The sequence below is a fragment of the Pinus tabuliformis genome, chromosome 6 (genome assembly GCF_031772625.1).
Source record: "Pinus tabuliformis cultivar Carrire ecotype Pingquan chromosome 6, CPIR1, whole genome shotgun sequence".
NCBI lineage: Eukaryota > Viridiplantae > Streptophyta > Pinopsida > Pinales > Pinaceae > Pinus > Pinus tabuliformis.
This window is the reverse complement of record NC_142292.1, coordinates 1,746,758,058-1,746,776,272: the sequence shown is the minus strand read 5'-3', so window position 1 is coordinate 1,746,776,272 and position 18,215 is coordinate 1,746,758,058. Positions and strand designations below refer to the sequence as shown.

Sequence of the window (18,215 nt, the reverse complement as noted above, 5' to 3'; positions counted from 1 at the left end):
AGGGTTGGGGGGTAACTCTGGAATTGTCTATTTTCTAACTCAATTGTTCAAGAATCACGGTGTTCTGGATGACAGAGGTTGAGAAAAGCCATACGGGCAAACCAATCGTCAATCCTGGAAGTGACAATGTGGCCATGTGGGGTGCACCAACATCTCCCCAAGAGGAGAAGGGACTAGGATTTCCTCCAAGGGGAACTCCTTGGTTGGTAGACTCCATTTTCTCAACCTAAGACCAATGTAGGAAAGGTGGTGATTATTCTGTTTAAAATAAATTTTAGATGCTTTGACACAATTTGTTTTTTCAATTTTAAAGAGTTGAGAAAAAACAAAAGATGACTCTAGTTGCCTTCGATTTTTAATGAGCCTGAAGTGACAAATGCTCAGATGGACCTTTTCCGTTAAGGAGTTTGAAAAGGAACAAAAGGGACTGCTATGGAAATCTAGGCAGAGGGATTACCAAACCAATCGCAAAACTGCAAAATACTTTTTACGGTAAGGCAGTCAATCTTCCCGAATGTTGTGTTTAGTGCATTGCGATCGATATGGCAGCAGGCACGAATTCCTAAGGATAAAGGATTAAGCCTATTGTGGTCTCCCAAAATATACTCGACGGTACGTGGGAGCACAAGTCCGTACTGGCACTTATCATCTCAAAGTGGAGGAATCACCCAACCAACAGTGAGAACAACAGTTACCAGGCTTTACGACGTCGGAATACGTCTCTAGCCTAGACTTCTAGATGTTGTGCATTAGGTTCCAAAGTGTTGTTAGATTAATTAAATTTATTTATAGTTGATCTTGCTTAAGAAATTTGCCTTTCAGGTTGACTGTGTGATGTAGATGTACAATTCCTAAAATAAAATTTAAGATGATAAACAGCCTTTTTATCTTCTTTGTGCAATGAAAATCCTAGCTACTAAGGAAAGAGAGACAATATTCTTTCACAAAGAGCATAGAGCACACACTATATGCACTATCCTAAATCAAACCAATCAAACAGTCTAAATGCAAATGCACATGCATGTATTTGTTTTCAACCTTCTTAATATGTGAATGATAAAAAGAAAGCTAATGCGCAAATCTAAATTACTTTTCAAAGCGACAATTACTAACAAGTTTCCTTTCAAAATCAAAATGAATACAATGACAACACTTTGCGATTTGGAAATGAATACTTGCTTTCAACACTAGAAAACCTACTAATTCAGATCAAATACAATAGCAACAGGGTAATTGACTATCAAGAGCAATCAGACTCTCTTCTATGAAGCAAAACGACACTTGTGATACTTTCAAATCAAGAAACAACAGTGCAATTACGTTACTTTTTTGCAAAGGAGAACTGAAAATGACTCAACAAATACACAAAAACATTTACAGTTGTTTGTACAATGGAGGCAGAATATCAGCAAGGAAAGGGGTTTCAACCAGTGGTGTACTGACTACAGGTAGCAAAATTATTGAATAGATCTTAAAAGAGTGAATAGAAATCAAAATTCATGAACAATGCCTAGTCTGATCAGTGCACCTGTAACACAGTGAATTTGAAATGCAGCGCACCTACTACACTCGGGAAGTGCGCTGAATTTCAGATTCACAGACCAGGGACGAGACTTTACTTGGGTTCTGGGTCACAGTTTGCAGTTCAGTTCAGGGATTTTGGCCAAGCAAGTGGTAATTAGTAAATCAACAATAGGGGTAGATCTAAAGAGGTTACTAGAGCCACCACAAGGGCAATTAGAGAGTTTGTAAATCAGTTGCTTAATTCATAAACAAAACCCGGAGATTGACTGAAGCGGCATTTATCTACTTTGCATTTGCATAGAAAATGCAGTTCGAAAGCAACCTCGCTCAACTTTAGGCTCCTTCTGTAAGTTTATAAAGTAAACAAATGTAGATAAACAAACAACCTAGTCGCTCCCCAGTGGAGTCGCCATTTTGTTACAGGGAAAACTGTCTATGCAGAACTGTTAATCCCACTAAGGTGTGGTATCTACCTTAGAAACAAACAAAGTAAAACTACTTTTGTTTTCCTTTATGAAAGATAGACGAGAGAAGAATAAAGGAGACCAACCTCTGTCTTGCGCTTGGTTCCTTGCTCGATTCCTCTCTCTTTTGATAGTCCTTTGCTACTTGCTTCCTTGTATGCCCAGCTTCACAGAGTACCTATAGAATCAAAGCAGCATAACACAATACAAGAACATGGATCTATTATCATAAACAATCTAGGATCAGATGTAAATTGACCATACAAATGCACAAAACATAGATTACACAAGAGTATGGAGGAAAACTTGAATAGCTTTATTGATAATCAAGAAAGAGCCAAGAGAGTTACAACCAGTTGTTCTGACCGAGCATCATCCTCTCAGCAGGTAAGCCCTTCTTCACCTCATACAAAGCTTAGATCACCCAACACTATGATGTTGCCTCAAGAAACCAACAACAATTCCTTACAAGAGGAAAAATTCCAGCCTCCTGATCTCTGGGATGAGGGATCCATATATAGATATTTGTAAGGGAGATGAGTCAGCTTGTGATTTGATTAGTGTCTTCCCTCTGATAGTTCTTGATTCCACTTGGAGATTGATGATCTCTTACTCATCCTTGGTCGAATTCAGAGAGGCAAGTGTCACAGGAGAAGTTTTTGGAAGATTCCATGCTTCTCCACCTCGCGGATTGACACTGCCATTTGTCTCTTCTCACCCATCGCACCCCATAGAAGGGATTTTTGAAATTCAATGCACCCACTAAGTGTACTTAGGTGAGATGCAACGCACTTTGCCTATGGAGCAGGTGAAATGATCCTGTTTTGATCAGTTCTGAGTAGTTTTTCATGGAGAACTTCTGGGAGAAGCTGTAATCAGTTGACCTTGTTCCTTTAGGGGTTGGAACAACACTTTTAAGGACTTAGGAGCCCTTGGTTTATGGACATTTTATGCTTGGGTTTGCAGTGCCCAAAAATGTCTATAACAATATCTATAATTTGTTGCTTTCATGTTTAAATTTGGATCAGTTCTTGTCGATTTTTTTAGATTAGGTGGTATAAGGTGGGTATATGTCAGGCCAGGAGGTAACTCCTCAAAATGAGATTACGTTATTCATTTAGGTTGTTCATTATTATATATATGAGGGAGTGATTGTTGAGTTTCATCTCCAAATGCCTCTCCATTTCCTCTATTATTTATTTACACTATTTACAGTTTTTCACCCAATCCCTATGATTAGGCCTCAACATTCCCCCCCTTAATATGAAGGGATGTTGGTGAGTTTAAGCATTGTTCTGAATCTTTCAATATTTTCTCTTCCAAGCACTTTGGTGAACATGTCTGCAATCTGCTCATTGGTGGAACAGTGGCGAAGATGGATTGTTTTGGCCTCAACATGATGTCGAATCAAATGATATTTTGTATTGATGTTCTTTGCTCGATCATGGAACTTTGGGTTCTTGGCCAACTTTATTTCTGAGGTATTTTCAATCATGAGTGGAGTCAAATGTACTTGTTTTACTTGCAAATCTTCCAGAACTTTCTTGAGCCACACAATTTCTCTTGTTGCATCAGCTGCTGACACATATTTTGCCTCTATTTTGGAATTTGTTGGAACTCATTGTTTGCGTGATCTCCAAGAGACAGCCCCTGATCCAAGACTCATAACATAATTAGAAGTAGATACCCCGGTTTCTTTGTCTCCATCGAAGTCTCAATCAGAGTATCTAATCAAGTTGAAGTCTACCACTTGTGTATACTTGAGTACAAAGTCTTGAGTTCCCTTCAAGTACTTTAGAACTCTTTTTGTAGCAGACCAATGTCCCTCACAAGGCTTTTGCATAAACTTGGGGAGGATTCCAACAACAAAAGAAATGTATGGTCTTGTAGTAGTCAAGTAGTTGAGACTTCCTACAAGTTGTCTATACTTTGTTGCATCCTCAAATTCTTTTCCTCCAATGGATATGAGCTTTAAGTTTTTTTCCATTGCAGTAGTCAGAGGATTGCATTCAACCATGCCAAACCTGTTCAACAGATCTCCAATGTACTTATTTTGAGAAAGGAATATGGACTTCAGATGTTGAGTTACTTCAATACCAAGATAGTAATGAACATAGCCCAAGTTAGTCATTTCAAAACCTTTCCTCAATTCCTTCTTTATGGATGCAATGCAACTCTCATTGTTCACAGTCATCAAAATATCATCTACATATACCACAAGATATACAACTATTTTGCCAACTTTCTTGACAAACAAAGTTGCACCATCCAGATCATAATGTTTGAAATTGAGTTTCAGAATATGCTCAGTTAGTTTTTCATACTAGGCTCGCGGTGCACGTTTGAGGCCATACAAGGATTTCAAAATTTTTCATATTTTATATTCATGTCCTTTCACAGTAAATCCTTTAGGCTGGGACATAAACACCTTCTATTTTAGATCTCCATTAAAGAAATCGATTTTGACATCCATTTGATGGACTTTCCAACCATTATGAGCTGCTAGGGCAAAGAGTGTTAGAATGGTAGCCCATTTTTCTGTAGGGGCAAAAGTATCCTCATAATCGACCCCTTCCTTCTATGCAAAACCTTTTACCACAAGCCTCTCTTTGTGTTTGTCAAGTGAGCAATCAACATTATACTTGTTCTTGTAGACCCACTTGCAGTCAATTGGTTTGGTTCCTAATGGAGGATCAAACAGCTTCCAAGTGCCATTCTTTATCAAGGCATCATACTCCTTTTGCGTTGCTTCTTTCCATTCATCATAAGAAGCAGATTCTTTGAACGAATTTGGTTCAAAATCTGTATACAAATTCAATTCAAAATCATAAGAAACATCCATATCAACAGGTGAATCAGAGTCATCTACATCACCTCCATTTTGCCGGGTTGAATTTCTAGTTCCTATCTTTCCAACCACATCAGGATGAACACTTTCAAGTGTCTTTATCAACCACTTTGGGTGACCTTTCTAAGTGGTCCAGGATACTCAGTTGATTGAGCTAGGACTGAATCAAGATTGAGTCTCCAAATTCTGTCAATCGCATCACCCAAAGTATCATCCATTGTTGGAGTTTCATCCAGGGGAGAGAGTGCTTCAGAAGAAGATTCCACAGGTTGATCTAGTATTAGAATCCCCCCTTCAAGATGTGGAATTTGATTATCAAATTCTTGAAATGATTTTTCATTTGCGAATCTATCCAAGTGATTAAGTTGCCGCTCAACAACATTGTTGGTTTTGGATGATTCAATAAAGGTTACATCTCTAGATACAACAAACTTCTTATTAACTTCATCATATAGATGGTATGCTTTGGAGGTGTTTGAATACCCCAAGGAGATACACTTACGACTTCTTGCACCAAGTTTGTTTCTATGTACCTTTGTTATCAAGGCATAACTTGTGGAACCAAATACCCTGAGATGCTTTACTGAAGGAATGTGTCCATACCACATTTCATAAGGAGTCTTTTTTCTAATAGCATTAGATGGACATCTATTTTTTAAATATAAAACACATAGAACCGCATCAGCCCAAAAGATTAATTTTACATTTTTGAAAAACATCATGGAGTGCACCATTTTTAAGATTGTCCTATTCATTGTTTCATCTACTCCATTTTGTTGGGGATTATAAGGCACAGTTTTTTGATGTTTTATCCTATGTTGGCGAAGATAGTTTTCAAATTCATTTGAAGTGTAGTATTTTCCATTATCGGTGCGAATAGAGCTAATATGAGATTTTGCATCATTTTCCATCCATGTATGAAAGTTCTTGAATGTTTGAAAAGCATCAGATTTGTTCTTCAATAAATAAACCCAACACATTCTGGTGTAGTCATCAATAAAGGTCATCATATATTTATTTCCATTTGTAGAAGGAACAGACATTGGACCACATAAATTTAAATGAATGAGTTAAAGTTTTCTATGTGCTCTCGAATGTGAATCATGAAAAGATTGTTTGTTATGCTTTCCTAGAATGCATTTATCACATTTCTTAAGTTTCCTAAGAACTGCAACCATACCAGTAACACCATTTTTCTTCAACAAGTGGAGGTTTTCATAGCTCAAGTGACCAAATGTAGCATTACATAATAAAATTTATGGAAATTTACCTTCATCATAACGAGAATTGTATGAGAAATTTTGTGCACAAGCAGAGGTACCCTACAACTTGAGAAGCCTTTCTTCTTCTATATTTGTCATGACAAGTGAGTGGTGTGATGCTTTTCTTACCTCAACCTTTCCATAAAACATGTGAATGGAGTGTCCTTGCTAGAAGATGTGGACCAATGACAACAAGTTTCTCCTCAGTTGTGGGAGATATAAAACATGATGCAGAAGAAAGTCTAGAAGACTAGGCAATTTAAGCCTGATTGTGACAAGCCCTGATGGCTTGAGTTTTGATTTGTCTGCAAAGTATACTGCTACATATAAATTATCAGTAAATTCTTCAAAAAAATATCTTCTAAAAGTCATGTGGCAAGTTGCTCCTAAATCAAGCAACCAATCATTTTTCGAAGAAGTGAGTGAGGCATTAAAGAAGTCTTCATTTACTCCGATATTACAGTGTGCCACAACATAGTGAGCGGATTTAGGTGCTTTACCTTTCTCTTTGTCATTAGTTTTACCTATGGTTTGGTTTCTTTCTTGCTCAATTTTTTCTGAAGGCAGCTTGCATGTAGATGCATCATGTGATCCATCTCCTTTGCAACGTATGAAATGTAACTCTGACTTTTCTCCTTTAGAGTGTTTGCAACCCCTGCCTCTAAAATTTCTTCTTTCTCTTCCTCTTCAACCACCTCTTCCTCTGGAAGAATATTGAGCAAGATTCTTCTCTTTATGTGCAAGACACACATCCTATTCAGAAGACTGAGGAGTTGTCTTCTTCCCAAATCCTTTCTCTCTTTCAACAAATTTTTTCATAAGGGAGTCAAAGGTAATATCTTTGAGGTTTCCATTTTCTTGCAATCGCTCAAGATAATTTGAGCAAGTGGGATAAATTGCCTTGAGAAAATGTATCATAGGAATGTCCAGTTCAACATTAGTGACTTTGATATCATGCATAATAGATTTTACTTCTGATGCAAGAGCAAGAGGATCATCATTTTGTAATTCAAGGCTGAACAATTTAATCATGAGTTGAACAACTTCATGTGCAGATTGTGAGTCATAGAGTTCCTTCAGTTTTTGTAAGGCTTAGAAAGCATTTGAAAATGGAAAAATATGGCGACTCACCTCTTCATTTACTGATGCTGCAATCAATGCATAAGCCTTGCTATTCTTATTTTCCCAAATGGCAAATTCTTTGTCTGAGGTAGGTTGTTCTGGTTCTTTTTCTTCGTCTACAACACACACTCCTTTCCACAGCTCATTAAGGCTGGGAATGTGTTTAATTTTCCTTGACCATTCTGGATAGTTCTCTTTCCCATAGAGAACTACTCCAACAATATATATTAGTGAATGCATTCCCAAAAAAAAAATTGGCTTTTGATTTCCAAAATAAACACAACCTTTCTGGATATCTTCTGTTTTGGTGGAAAAGAATTCACTATATTAATACTTTTGATGTAGCATATATTCCTCCACTCACAAATATATTATATGATGGTTTTAACATATAAACCATGTAATATATATCCAAAAAATGATACCATCCAAAATTCTCATTCTATTATCACCATTCAAAAATGTCAATGAACTTTAATAGTACCACCATTTTCAAAGGAGTTGAATACCCTTCACACCATATACATTCACCATACCTCGAACTTTTGTCTGTGGAATTGTAGCAGTGAATTTGCAACCAGTTTGAAAAATACCCTTACTGTATTCGACGATGTGACAATAGGAGCTATGGAGTGGTGTTGAGGAACAACGATTTATATATGGTAGGGATTTATATGCATACTTTCAAAAAATTCATACTGAAATATCAACATATACAACATTTTGATATCAGACTAGTGTATGCAATGTTTTGATATTAGACCAACAACACAATCATTCAATGCATATAATTCATACCAGCAGTATGTAGCATTTTCCAGCAGTCTCCAAATAGTGCTATAATGGAGGGTCATTTGGTCTTCTACCAAACTCAGAGCGTACTCAGTCAAGCACCATGCTCCAGGGAATAATAGACTCAAATGTAGTTGTAGTCACAATGTTGGCCATAACACCATGCTTCTAGCTGTGCCACCCTTCCAGCACACAGTCGCAACACTTCCTGGCATAACATGACCATTCCACACGGCTCCAGTCTTCACAGTAGGCAAAGCAATGCCTTAATGTAGCAAACCGACCCTTCAGCACTCCCACTGCATTTAGACTAGTGAATTCAATAATGCATAAAATATTGTAGGGATATGATAGAGAAATCACCAGTGTAGGTGTAGACGATGCAAAGAAGGTGACAGTTCTACAAAAATAGACAGAACATGAGGGAATTACAAAGGGAGGAAAGCTAAAATTAGAAGTGGATCTGATACCATGTCAGGCGAGGAGGTAACTCCTCAAAATGAGATTATGTTATTCATTTAAGTTGTTCATTATATAGATGAGGGAGTGATTTCTGGGTTTCATCTCCTGATGACTCTCCATTTTCTCTATCATTTATTTACACTATTTGCAATTGTTCACCCAATCCCTATGATTAGTTATCAACAGTACATAATATTTATTATGGCCCAAGTTGTGGATTGAAACCCACATCAAACAAAAAAACTCTTATTCAATGTGCTTTGGACTCAAAATCCATGTGAAGAGATTTTAAGCTATGGTATAGGTCATGTTGATGGCATCTCTAACCCAAACCATGAATACACTATCAAATTTGTAGATTAGGTATGAAAGAGAAGTTTCTTGAATTCAACCCATTGTTTTGGCCCTAAATTCAACATTTCCTTGTAATACATGTTGTTTATGTTTAAAACCCATTATGAGAACCTTCAACACATATTTAAGCTTTATAGTTATGAAATCATTTTCCTATAACAATATTAAGAGTATAATTTCATGTATTAAGCATGATATAAATAATTAGTATAACGTAAATCATGAATATAAATACTAAACTAAAGATTGCACCTTGAATAAGCCATAAAAAAAATGGTTAAAAAATTGTAAAGAACCTTAAACCATAGAATATTTACTCTACCCTAAGAAAAGAGACGAACTGTTACTAAACTAAAGATTGCACCTTGAATAAGCCATAAAAAAAAATGGTTAAAAAATTGTAAAGAACCTTAAACCATAGAATATTTACTCTACCCTAAGAAAAGGGACGAACTGTTATGAATTAGGAATAAATCGTATTGCTTTGGTGGGTAAGCCATGTTTTATAGCTCCAGATTAGAAGTATTCCCTTCAAACCATGTTACATTTTATGGGCCAATCCTTAGCTTTGTGCCCTCAACCACGGTTGTCTCCAATATATTTCATTGCGCTCAAAATCGGTGTATTATATATCATGGTATTAACAATGAATATAGAATCTTTGTCTTAAAAGGAATTTCATGGATAAGGTGTGCTAAATTTATGGTGCAAAATTTGGTCTATGTCCTAAATTAAGGGTTTTACCCTTAAACAAATCATATTATCTTTTGAGATAAAATATTTTCGCTATATGAGAAATAAAGTTTTGATTTCAAAAGTAAATATTTTAGATATCACTTATGAATTAAATTTAATGTACTATATGATATGGTATTAATTTAAGGCGTTGTCTTTAGTGTGATTTTTGGATTTTTTGGTGATGGAAAAATTTGAGGTGAAATCTTGATTTGTATTATTTAGACTAGTTTTTTAACTGTATATATGGAGTGTGATTTTTTGGACTTTTTGGTGGTGGAAAAATTTGAGGTGAAATCTTGATTTGTATTATTTAGACTAGTTTTTTAACTGTATATATGGATTCAGCGCATTGGAAAACCCCTAGGGCACTTCAATTGCACATGATTACCCATCAAACTCGTGATTTGAATAAATTCATGCATGATTTTAGATAAATTTGACCAGAAAAAAACCCACCATAAAAACTTCCAAAAAATCACAACAACTCCTTAATCTTAACCTTTAAACTCATTGAAGTACAATAAAATTAACATATTGTTTATCTTACTTTAAACCATTGCTATAAATACAATATCATAGATTCATTTTAATATTAAAGTTATTATATATAAACAAACCAGGAAAACTAATTAAAAAATATTAATATTTTAAAAATAATATAAATATTTTAGTAACTTATTATTATTATTTAAAAACTTCATTTATAATTAAGTAGAAAATAATTTAAAAAACATTAATTACATTTATAAATTTTAATCCTATTTAAATAAAAATTTAGAACACTCTCTTATTTTAAAAGATAATTATCCGGTTAAGGATATTTAAAATTTAATAATATATTTAACCTAATTCAAGATAAAACGTTTATAAGTTACCATGGCTACGATCTATCTTTTAGAGGAGTTATTTTAATTTTTGTATGCGTATTTTAGACGTGTAACAATGTCATAGATTTGCTTTTAGATTTTACACAAAATATACAATTTGTTGAAAATATGATGTTGATTTCATTTGAAATATACAAACAAAAAGTATCACATACTTTTAGATTTTAAGCAAAATGTCTGATGTAATTGATATGATTATCAATTTGCAAACAAAAAAATTTTGCATATTTTAACTTGCAGTAATGCACTTGATATGATTACAGACAAAATGTAGGAGAAAGATGGGGTAAGTTTGATTCTAGATTTGACCTACACAACGTTACTGTATTGATTTGGTACGAAAATTGTCAAATGCATATATTTGCGGACCGTTGGAAGCTTTTATTTATAATTTTTTTTTTTAATCACTGTTTCTATTGTAAGATCATTTTGAATCAAAATTTGTTTCCAAACCATTATCTCCTTGTCTGCCAATTCCATTTTAAGAAAACGCAAATAAACTACACTACAAATATTATATTATGATGTGTGAGTCGATTTGTGCCAATATTTCACATAATCAAAACTGTATCTGTGGCATCTTCTTCTTGGAATCTTTTCCAATACCAGTGTTCCTTCCACACAATGGCCATCTCCTCAATTGGTACATTTTTGGTCTCAGGGAGAAACCAATAAACGAAAGCGGTCATCACAACAAGCCAGCCTGCAAAGAAGAGAAACAGCCCGTACTTCAAGTGGCAGAGCATGGCAAGGAATGCCTGGGCAACCACGAATGTGAAGAGAAAGTTTACAGTCACGTTGATGCTCTGCCCAGCCGACCGTATCTCCAGTGGGAAGATTTCGCTGGGAACCGGCCATCCGAGAGGACCCCATGACCACGAAAAGGACAATACGTAGAGGCAAACGCAAACCACCACTAGTATGGCGAAACTTTTGGACAGACTACCTTCTCCGCTTTCCCCAAAGTTAACGCCTAAAATTGCTGCAACAGCCACCTGTATAGAAGATAATTAATTTAACCCAAATAAGAGATGGCATCAAAACAATTTATTCTGTGCGTATTGAGAGTGTAGCAGAATTGAATTAGTGGATGGAACATGAAGTACTGACTCTAGGTTTCTCAAAAATGAAGACTCGCCTGAGAGACGAACATCACAATTCCTCCCGAGATGAATAGAAACCTTCTGCCAACCTTATCGACCGTGACAAGAGCCGCGAAAGTTCCTACCCCACCCGTGATCCCCGTCAAGACGGCAGAAAGCAAGGACGCACTGTTGCCGAAACCGAGCGTCTTGAACAGAACGGGCGCATAGAACGTGATGACGTTGATCCCTGAGAATTGCTGGAAGAAGTTAATGGCTATGGCCATAACCAGATGAGGTCTGTATCTCCTCTTTAATATGGTGCGGAAGGGATGCTTCACCGTCCTTGATACCTCGCTCGCCTCTATCAGGTCCTGGAATTCCTCCTCAACGTCGGGGGTCCCGCGGATCTTCTCGAGCATCGCCCTCGCCTTCTCGTGGTGCCCTCTTTCGACCAAGCTGTTGGGCGTTTCGGGAAGCCCCAACGATCCTATTGTCATTATGCCCGCCGGGACGGCTGCCAGACCCAGTGAGAGGCGCCATCCCCAGCCGTCCAGTCTCTGGGTGCCGTAGTTTACCAGGCCAGCCGTTACGCCGCCCGCAGTGACGAACATCTGGAAACAGACGTTTAGCGCTCCCCGGAATTTCGGAGGCGCCATTTCCGATAGATAGACAGGAACGGCCTGCAATTTCAAATGTCGGTTTTGATTGGATGAGAACTCGGCGCCAAATTATAAGTATTTAAGTTTCAAGAATTGTAATTCACTTCTGAATTTGGCTAGCCTTACAGCACTTTCTATATATATATATATATATTTGATTAGATAACATTATATATATATATTTTATTTTATTTTATGAAATAAACATTATCTTATAAATTAAAAGTGTATTAAGTATGAAGATAATACAATATATCAGATTAGAATCATTTTATTTAATGATTTATTGATGGTATATAGGAATCAATTTGTTTTTTACTCTAAAAGAGGTTTGTATTTTAATAGATTGATCTTTTTGACACTTAATAAATCTGAAGTTAAAATGAATCTAGAATAATTTAATTATTAATTATTAATAATTAGAATTTTTTAATTGAATTCTTATCTAATTTGAGTCAAACAAAATGTTAAATAATACATTATATTACAACATTAAAAAAAAAAAACTATTATACTAGAGTTCATATATATTTTAGAGTGTCCATACAATTAGATGTGTAGTTGAGCAAAGATTCATTCATACATATATATATAGAGAGAGAGATATTAGTGAGTTTTATATAGGGAGCAAGCTTATATATATATTCTTTATAAATGATTTTCAATGCATCTTTGAGAGGAAAATATATTAATAAAATAGGTTAAGGAACCATAGATAGAATATTTCAATACCTATATATAAATATATAGATATAATTGAATAATTAAATAGTTGCATAAAAAAATCCTTGTTTCATAAAGAATCAAATGGAAAATATCCCTTATCTCATAAACCAAAAGTCTATAAAGTATGGAAAATGATATAGTTATACAAACTTTGGTTCATTCCAACTCTAAATTTACCAAGGATAGAGACGGATCAAATCTCTTTTCACTCTAGAAGAGATTTGCACCTCAATAAATTTGATCCTCTGTCACATATCCCCTTTGACACCAGATTATAACTCAAAGCATATGATTAAATATATAGAACGAAAATGATATTAAAACAAGGCTTTCAATCTTTATTCTTCCTTACCAATGTTAAAGTCCTTTTATTAATACTATTTTTTGTTATGAATCATGCATTCAGTATTAAGGTTATATTTCTACTACAGTGGTTATATCGACATACAATGTTGGACCTACAGACAATATAATAACATCATTGGTTACTCGCTTTACTATGCTATAGACTTTGGCACACATTACAATAAATCATAACTGTTATTAACCCTTGATAACGTTGTTCGGACTTCCCCTAACCCAACCTAGGGTTTGGAATGTTCTGGGAGTCGTTCCACACTATACACTTAGCATATTAGGTCTCAGGATCTGAGGATGGATTCACGGCTCTCCACTCTCAGCACTAAATCGAGGGTGGAGATTATATTTTGTGTTTTGGTGGGTAACTACACACCTGACCTGCTCAACCCGAGGTTCATTTGGCACATCCACTATGAGGATTTGCTCAAAACACTCATGCGGTTAATCTGTTCTTCTAGAGAGAAATTCTAGATGTTACAAGAGCTGCAGGCAGCCGGAGTCCCTGCCGGGTATGAAAAAAATTAATAAAACATAAGGTGTATTTGTTTCCTCTGTCCACTTAGCTGTTGCAGATGTTTGGAGCGCTGATGATCAAATACATACTGCCATATACCAGTAGAAAAGGGCAGGATCTAAATCCTTCGTTAAAACTTGGTTCCTCTGTCCACTTAGTTGTTGCAAATGTTTGGAGCGCTGATGATGAAATACATACTGCCATATACTAGTAGTATACCAGTAGAAAAGGGCAGGATCTAAATCCTTCATTAAAACTTAAAAGAGACAAATCTTTCTCATGCAAAAGAACTGAACATAAATCCTATGGTTATATTGTTATTACTATTAGAAGTTTTTGGAAGTTCCAAGACAATCATCCTGGTTCAAGGATTTAGAAAAGACGGCCTCAATCCTTTTTCAAAGAGGATTGAGTAGCATAGACAGCTGCAACAGCAAGCATTGATGTGTTTTATTTGATCATTATGTCATGAAGCAAACACATCTCAATCAAGAAGATGGCCGAATTTTACATTTGAAGCATCCTGACAATATATTAAATGACTTACCAGTGACGATATATTAAATGATTTACCAGTGCATCAGAGATTTATTATTAGGACTACAATGAAGAAAATATTAAAGCAAGTAGAATGCTATATTTTCTAGGCTGTTTTGAAAGCAAATTTGATAAATGCACCAGAACATTATTCCAACAATCTAACAGATGTGGTGGGGCGCTGAAACGTGAAGCTAAAGAAAGTTCAGGAAAATTCTAGAAATTAATGATTCTCGACCTGCTTGAAGAAAGTTAAATTTTTTAAATTAGATGACCTCGAGGACCCTCGCATGAGAGCCACGTGCTTCTTCACTCCATCTCCATCATATATCATGCAAGTTTTGCACCATGCCACGTTAAGGACAGAAGCCTTTAGCCAGTAGACATTCACTAGAAGCATGTACCTTTGTCACCTTTCTTTCTTTAGCCTTTCTTTCAAAAGACAGGGGCTTATAAACAAACAGAAGCCACCTGTCACCTTCTGCATTTGCCTTAACATTCTTTATTTAACTATCTGTATCTTTCATGAGTTGTCCCATAGCACTAGGGTAGAAGCCCTTGTTGGGATGGAATGAAGGAACGGTTTATTACAGGATGGAAGTGAAGGTGCCAACAGATCTCCCGAATGTGAATCCATAACCCCACGATATAAGTGACCCACTGAAAGGGAACAGTGGCAGTCGCATCAAGCATATGGCGCGCTACAGGTATACCCAACTACCGTAGCATTCTCTACTCCAGAAAGCCAAAACTTTGCCCTTGTTCTACAGTGAGGAATCATTTTCCTTTATATAGACCCACGCAAGGAGATATGCCCATACTGGGGACTCTTCCTTCATCCTTCTTGCTAGGCTAGGGTAGGCAAAGTGACAGGCAAGAGACCCACGAATAGCACTACCCTTGTGCTTTCTTCTTCCATACTAACTCATACATATTGGTATGGAAATAAGGGCTACTGAAAGAACTAATATGTCTCTACTGGTAGACCTGCAACTACTACTTCTAGCTCCTGAATTGCTAGCGAATGACACACAAATTATGTATTTGAACCTACCTGAAAGGGTAGGAAACCCAAACCCAACTGGATGCGAGAGAAACAACGACTGAGCTAGCAGCCCGATTCCCTGAACATTACTTAAAAATATTCTATTTTAGGAAGAAGGCCAAGGCAAAGCAAGGCGGAGAGAAGCAATAAAACCAACCTGAATCTAAGACGAAAACCTAAGTCTGGAGGAAGGCGATGGCAGCAAGGTTATGGACAATAACCTTAAAAGGGTAAGCAGGATTTTGTTCTCAATTCGGTAAGCTGGTTTTCTGCCTCAGGTTTGATATCAGGGACCAGACTAGATTGGCCGCTGGTAGCTGTGATGCTAGGCTAAGTGCTATTAGTGAGACTCAGTAACCCCGGCTCCATCTATGCGGTGCTCCTTCTAAATGTGCTTACTTTTGAATTTGTCTAGTCAAATTATTAGACTAACTCAACACCCAACGATAATATGGTTGAAATATTATAGAATTTAGCCATCGTCAATTTAGCAAATATTTTGAAATCAAATCAAATCAAATGAACAACAATCAAATAAAATTTTGCAAGTGCCCATGCACTAACAATTTTTTAGTGGTCCCTGCACCACTGACGCCTCTACACAATTTATGAAATGCGACTTTCGATCGACGCCTTCCTCTGCACGCTTGCTTCAAATACAGAGTTGGAATATTACAAAAAAGGAACAAATGAGTTCTTATGTAATTTGTATTGCACACAAACATACAGATAGAACAACCAGATAATACGGATTTTCTTCAACCCTTCTAATGGAAAAGCTCTAAACCGTCTAACAGGTAGACTACGGCAAAAACACAGCCTTACTTTAAAATTGTAGTAACCAAATTGCTGTTAAAAAAAATCCAAACCTGTGTTAATGAGACTCCGTCGTTAGTTAATATTCCTTAAAGTCAATCTGACAGAGTATATTTATGGTCTTACATTTTAGATTGCTTAAATCATTTCTCCTAAAATGCTTGGAATTTGACATGTTCTTGGGCGTTTCCCGTTAAGTAAATAAATGTATTTGATAGGTGAATACAAATTTATACGTCGACATTTATTTGCATTAAAAATATGAAATTCACTATGAGCATAATAGTAAATTCATAGATACTGATGATCGAAATTTTCATAAGCAGCATGGGAGGTCCGCCAAAGCCATGGCAGCCACTTTCAAAATGAAAATAAAAAGTTATATTCTACTACAAAGGCCGGCCAAACTAGACAATTCAAAAATTTCTTGGGTCTTCGTGGAGGAAAAAAAATAGATAAAGAAACTGATAAATTCCAAGTTCGAGACATGAGCCTTAAAGGAAAAATAGAACATAGCTCGATATTCTTTTCACCAGGAGAAGTAATTGACAGTGCTTGAGACTTTGCTTTATCAGTTAGTTGGATTCCCATTTTCCCTATGCCTATACTCTGGTCAAAATTTGAGGACTCTTCACCAGAGGCATTGCATTTTTGCTCAATTTCAGGTTGTCACACCCTAGCAAAACCGAAGAAGTTGTGCTGAGAATTCTCACTTACCAACTTTACATCTTGCAGATGGATTCCTCTGTTGACATTGTCTAGTCAATGGCAAGAGAACATCAAAGCTAAAAGAGGAGTTTGGATATTTTAGTGAATGAGTTTTTCATATTTGCATTATGCCATTATATACATCATTTATTACTACAGGATATAAAGACATGGAACAATTTAACATGCTTACTCATCAAAGGTGGCAACATAGGCAGCTTAGGCAACATCTGTTGTATAAGAACCATAAATAGAGGAGAAAGCACTAGCGACATGGGCAAAGGCAGTATCTACCATAGGCATAGGCAATAGCACAGGCAATTTTAATAATCATTTGAAGTTACCATTGATGGTCCAACAGTTTCCACACCAGTGCGTGTATGTATAAGTACTTAGACAAAAGCTTAGCTGGAATCCTAATCAGAATAGCAAAAAACTGGCCCATCATTTGTACACAGAAAAGGAACCGCTGAAATGCAGAAAGCAAGGAACCGCTGAAATGCAAAAAACAAGTTTTTGAAACGCACCTGGACCTGGACCTGAGACGTTCATGAACCTCAGGAATAGCGTTCTTTGTTTATCAGGAATAGCATTCTTTGTTTTTGTCCCCTGTACCTGCTTCTGACTCCTTTACCTGTAGGTATCTTAGCCTGCCCATCTCAGTAATACACAAAAAATAATACAAAAAAGAATAGCTACACGGGAAAGATCGTCTAGAAGTAACTTATCCAACCGTCAAGAAGTAACATATCCAATAACACGTAACATGTCCAATAACATGTATTACAAGTGTCCATTAACATGTACTACACGCGGAGGAAGTAGTAGGATTGTCGTGAAGTAACATGCGCATCGATGGCGAATCTGGTATCAGGCTAAAAAACCTTTGAACATGCTACATACAACTTATTAAAAACTACATACAACATTTTCCTGGACTTTGGATAAATATAAATTGTCACAATATTTTACATTGGGATGAACCAAACCTGCCAAGCCTGCAATAAGAGGTCTATTTACTTTCAGCTGGAAACTTTCGTTAAAATTTAGATGAATAACGATGGTGACTCTAAAACTTTGGTTAAACAGTAATAAAGCCAAAATAAAATCGGTCAACGACTCAATTAATTGTCGGTCAACTATCTATCGATTGCTATAGTCCTGCTGAAGGCAGGGACTAACAAGGAGATTCTAGCCGGTGGCATGGCTCGTTTAACCATCTCAACATCACCATGATAAATACAGGTGAGATTAATCGCATTATAGGGTTTTCTTACTCATTTGACTCCTTGTTAATTGTGATTTGTTGTAA

The 18,215-nt window shown here is 36.3% G+C and overlaps 1 protein-coding gene across 1 annotated transcript in view; it reads right to left on the bottom strand.

Annotated features, from left to right (window-relative positions):
• Nucleotides 1-11,004: 11,004 nt before the first annotated feature.
• LOC149265888 (hexose carrier protein HEX6-like) overlaps nt 11,005-18,215 on the bottom strand; it is a 32,969-nt gene continuing 25,758 nt past the window's right edge. Inside the window, exons 3-4 of the mRNA XM_089406334.1 lie at nt 11,592-12,218; nt 11,005-11,448 (exon numbers count right to left, since the gene is read on the bottom strand). Coding sequence (XP_089262460.1) covers nt 11,005-11,448; nt 11,592-12,218 — 1,071 coding nt within the window. The remainder of the gene's footprint in view (nt 11,449-11,591; nt 12,219-18,215) is intronic.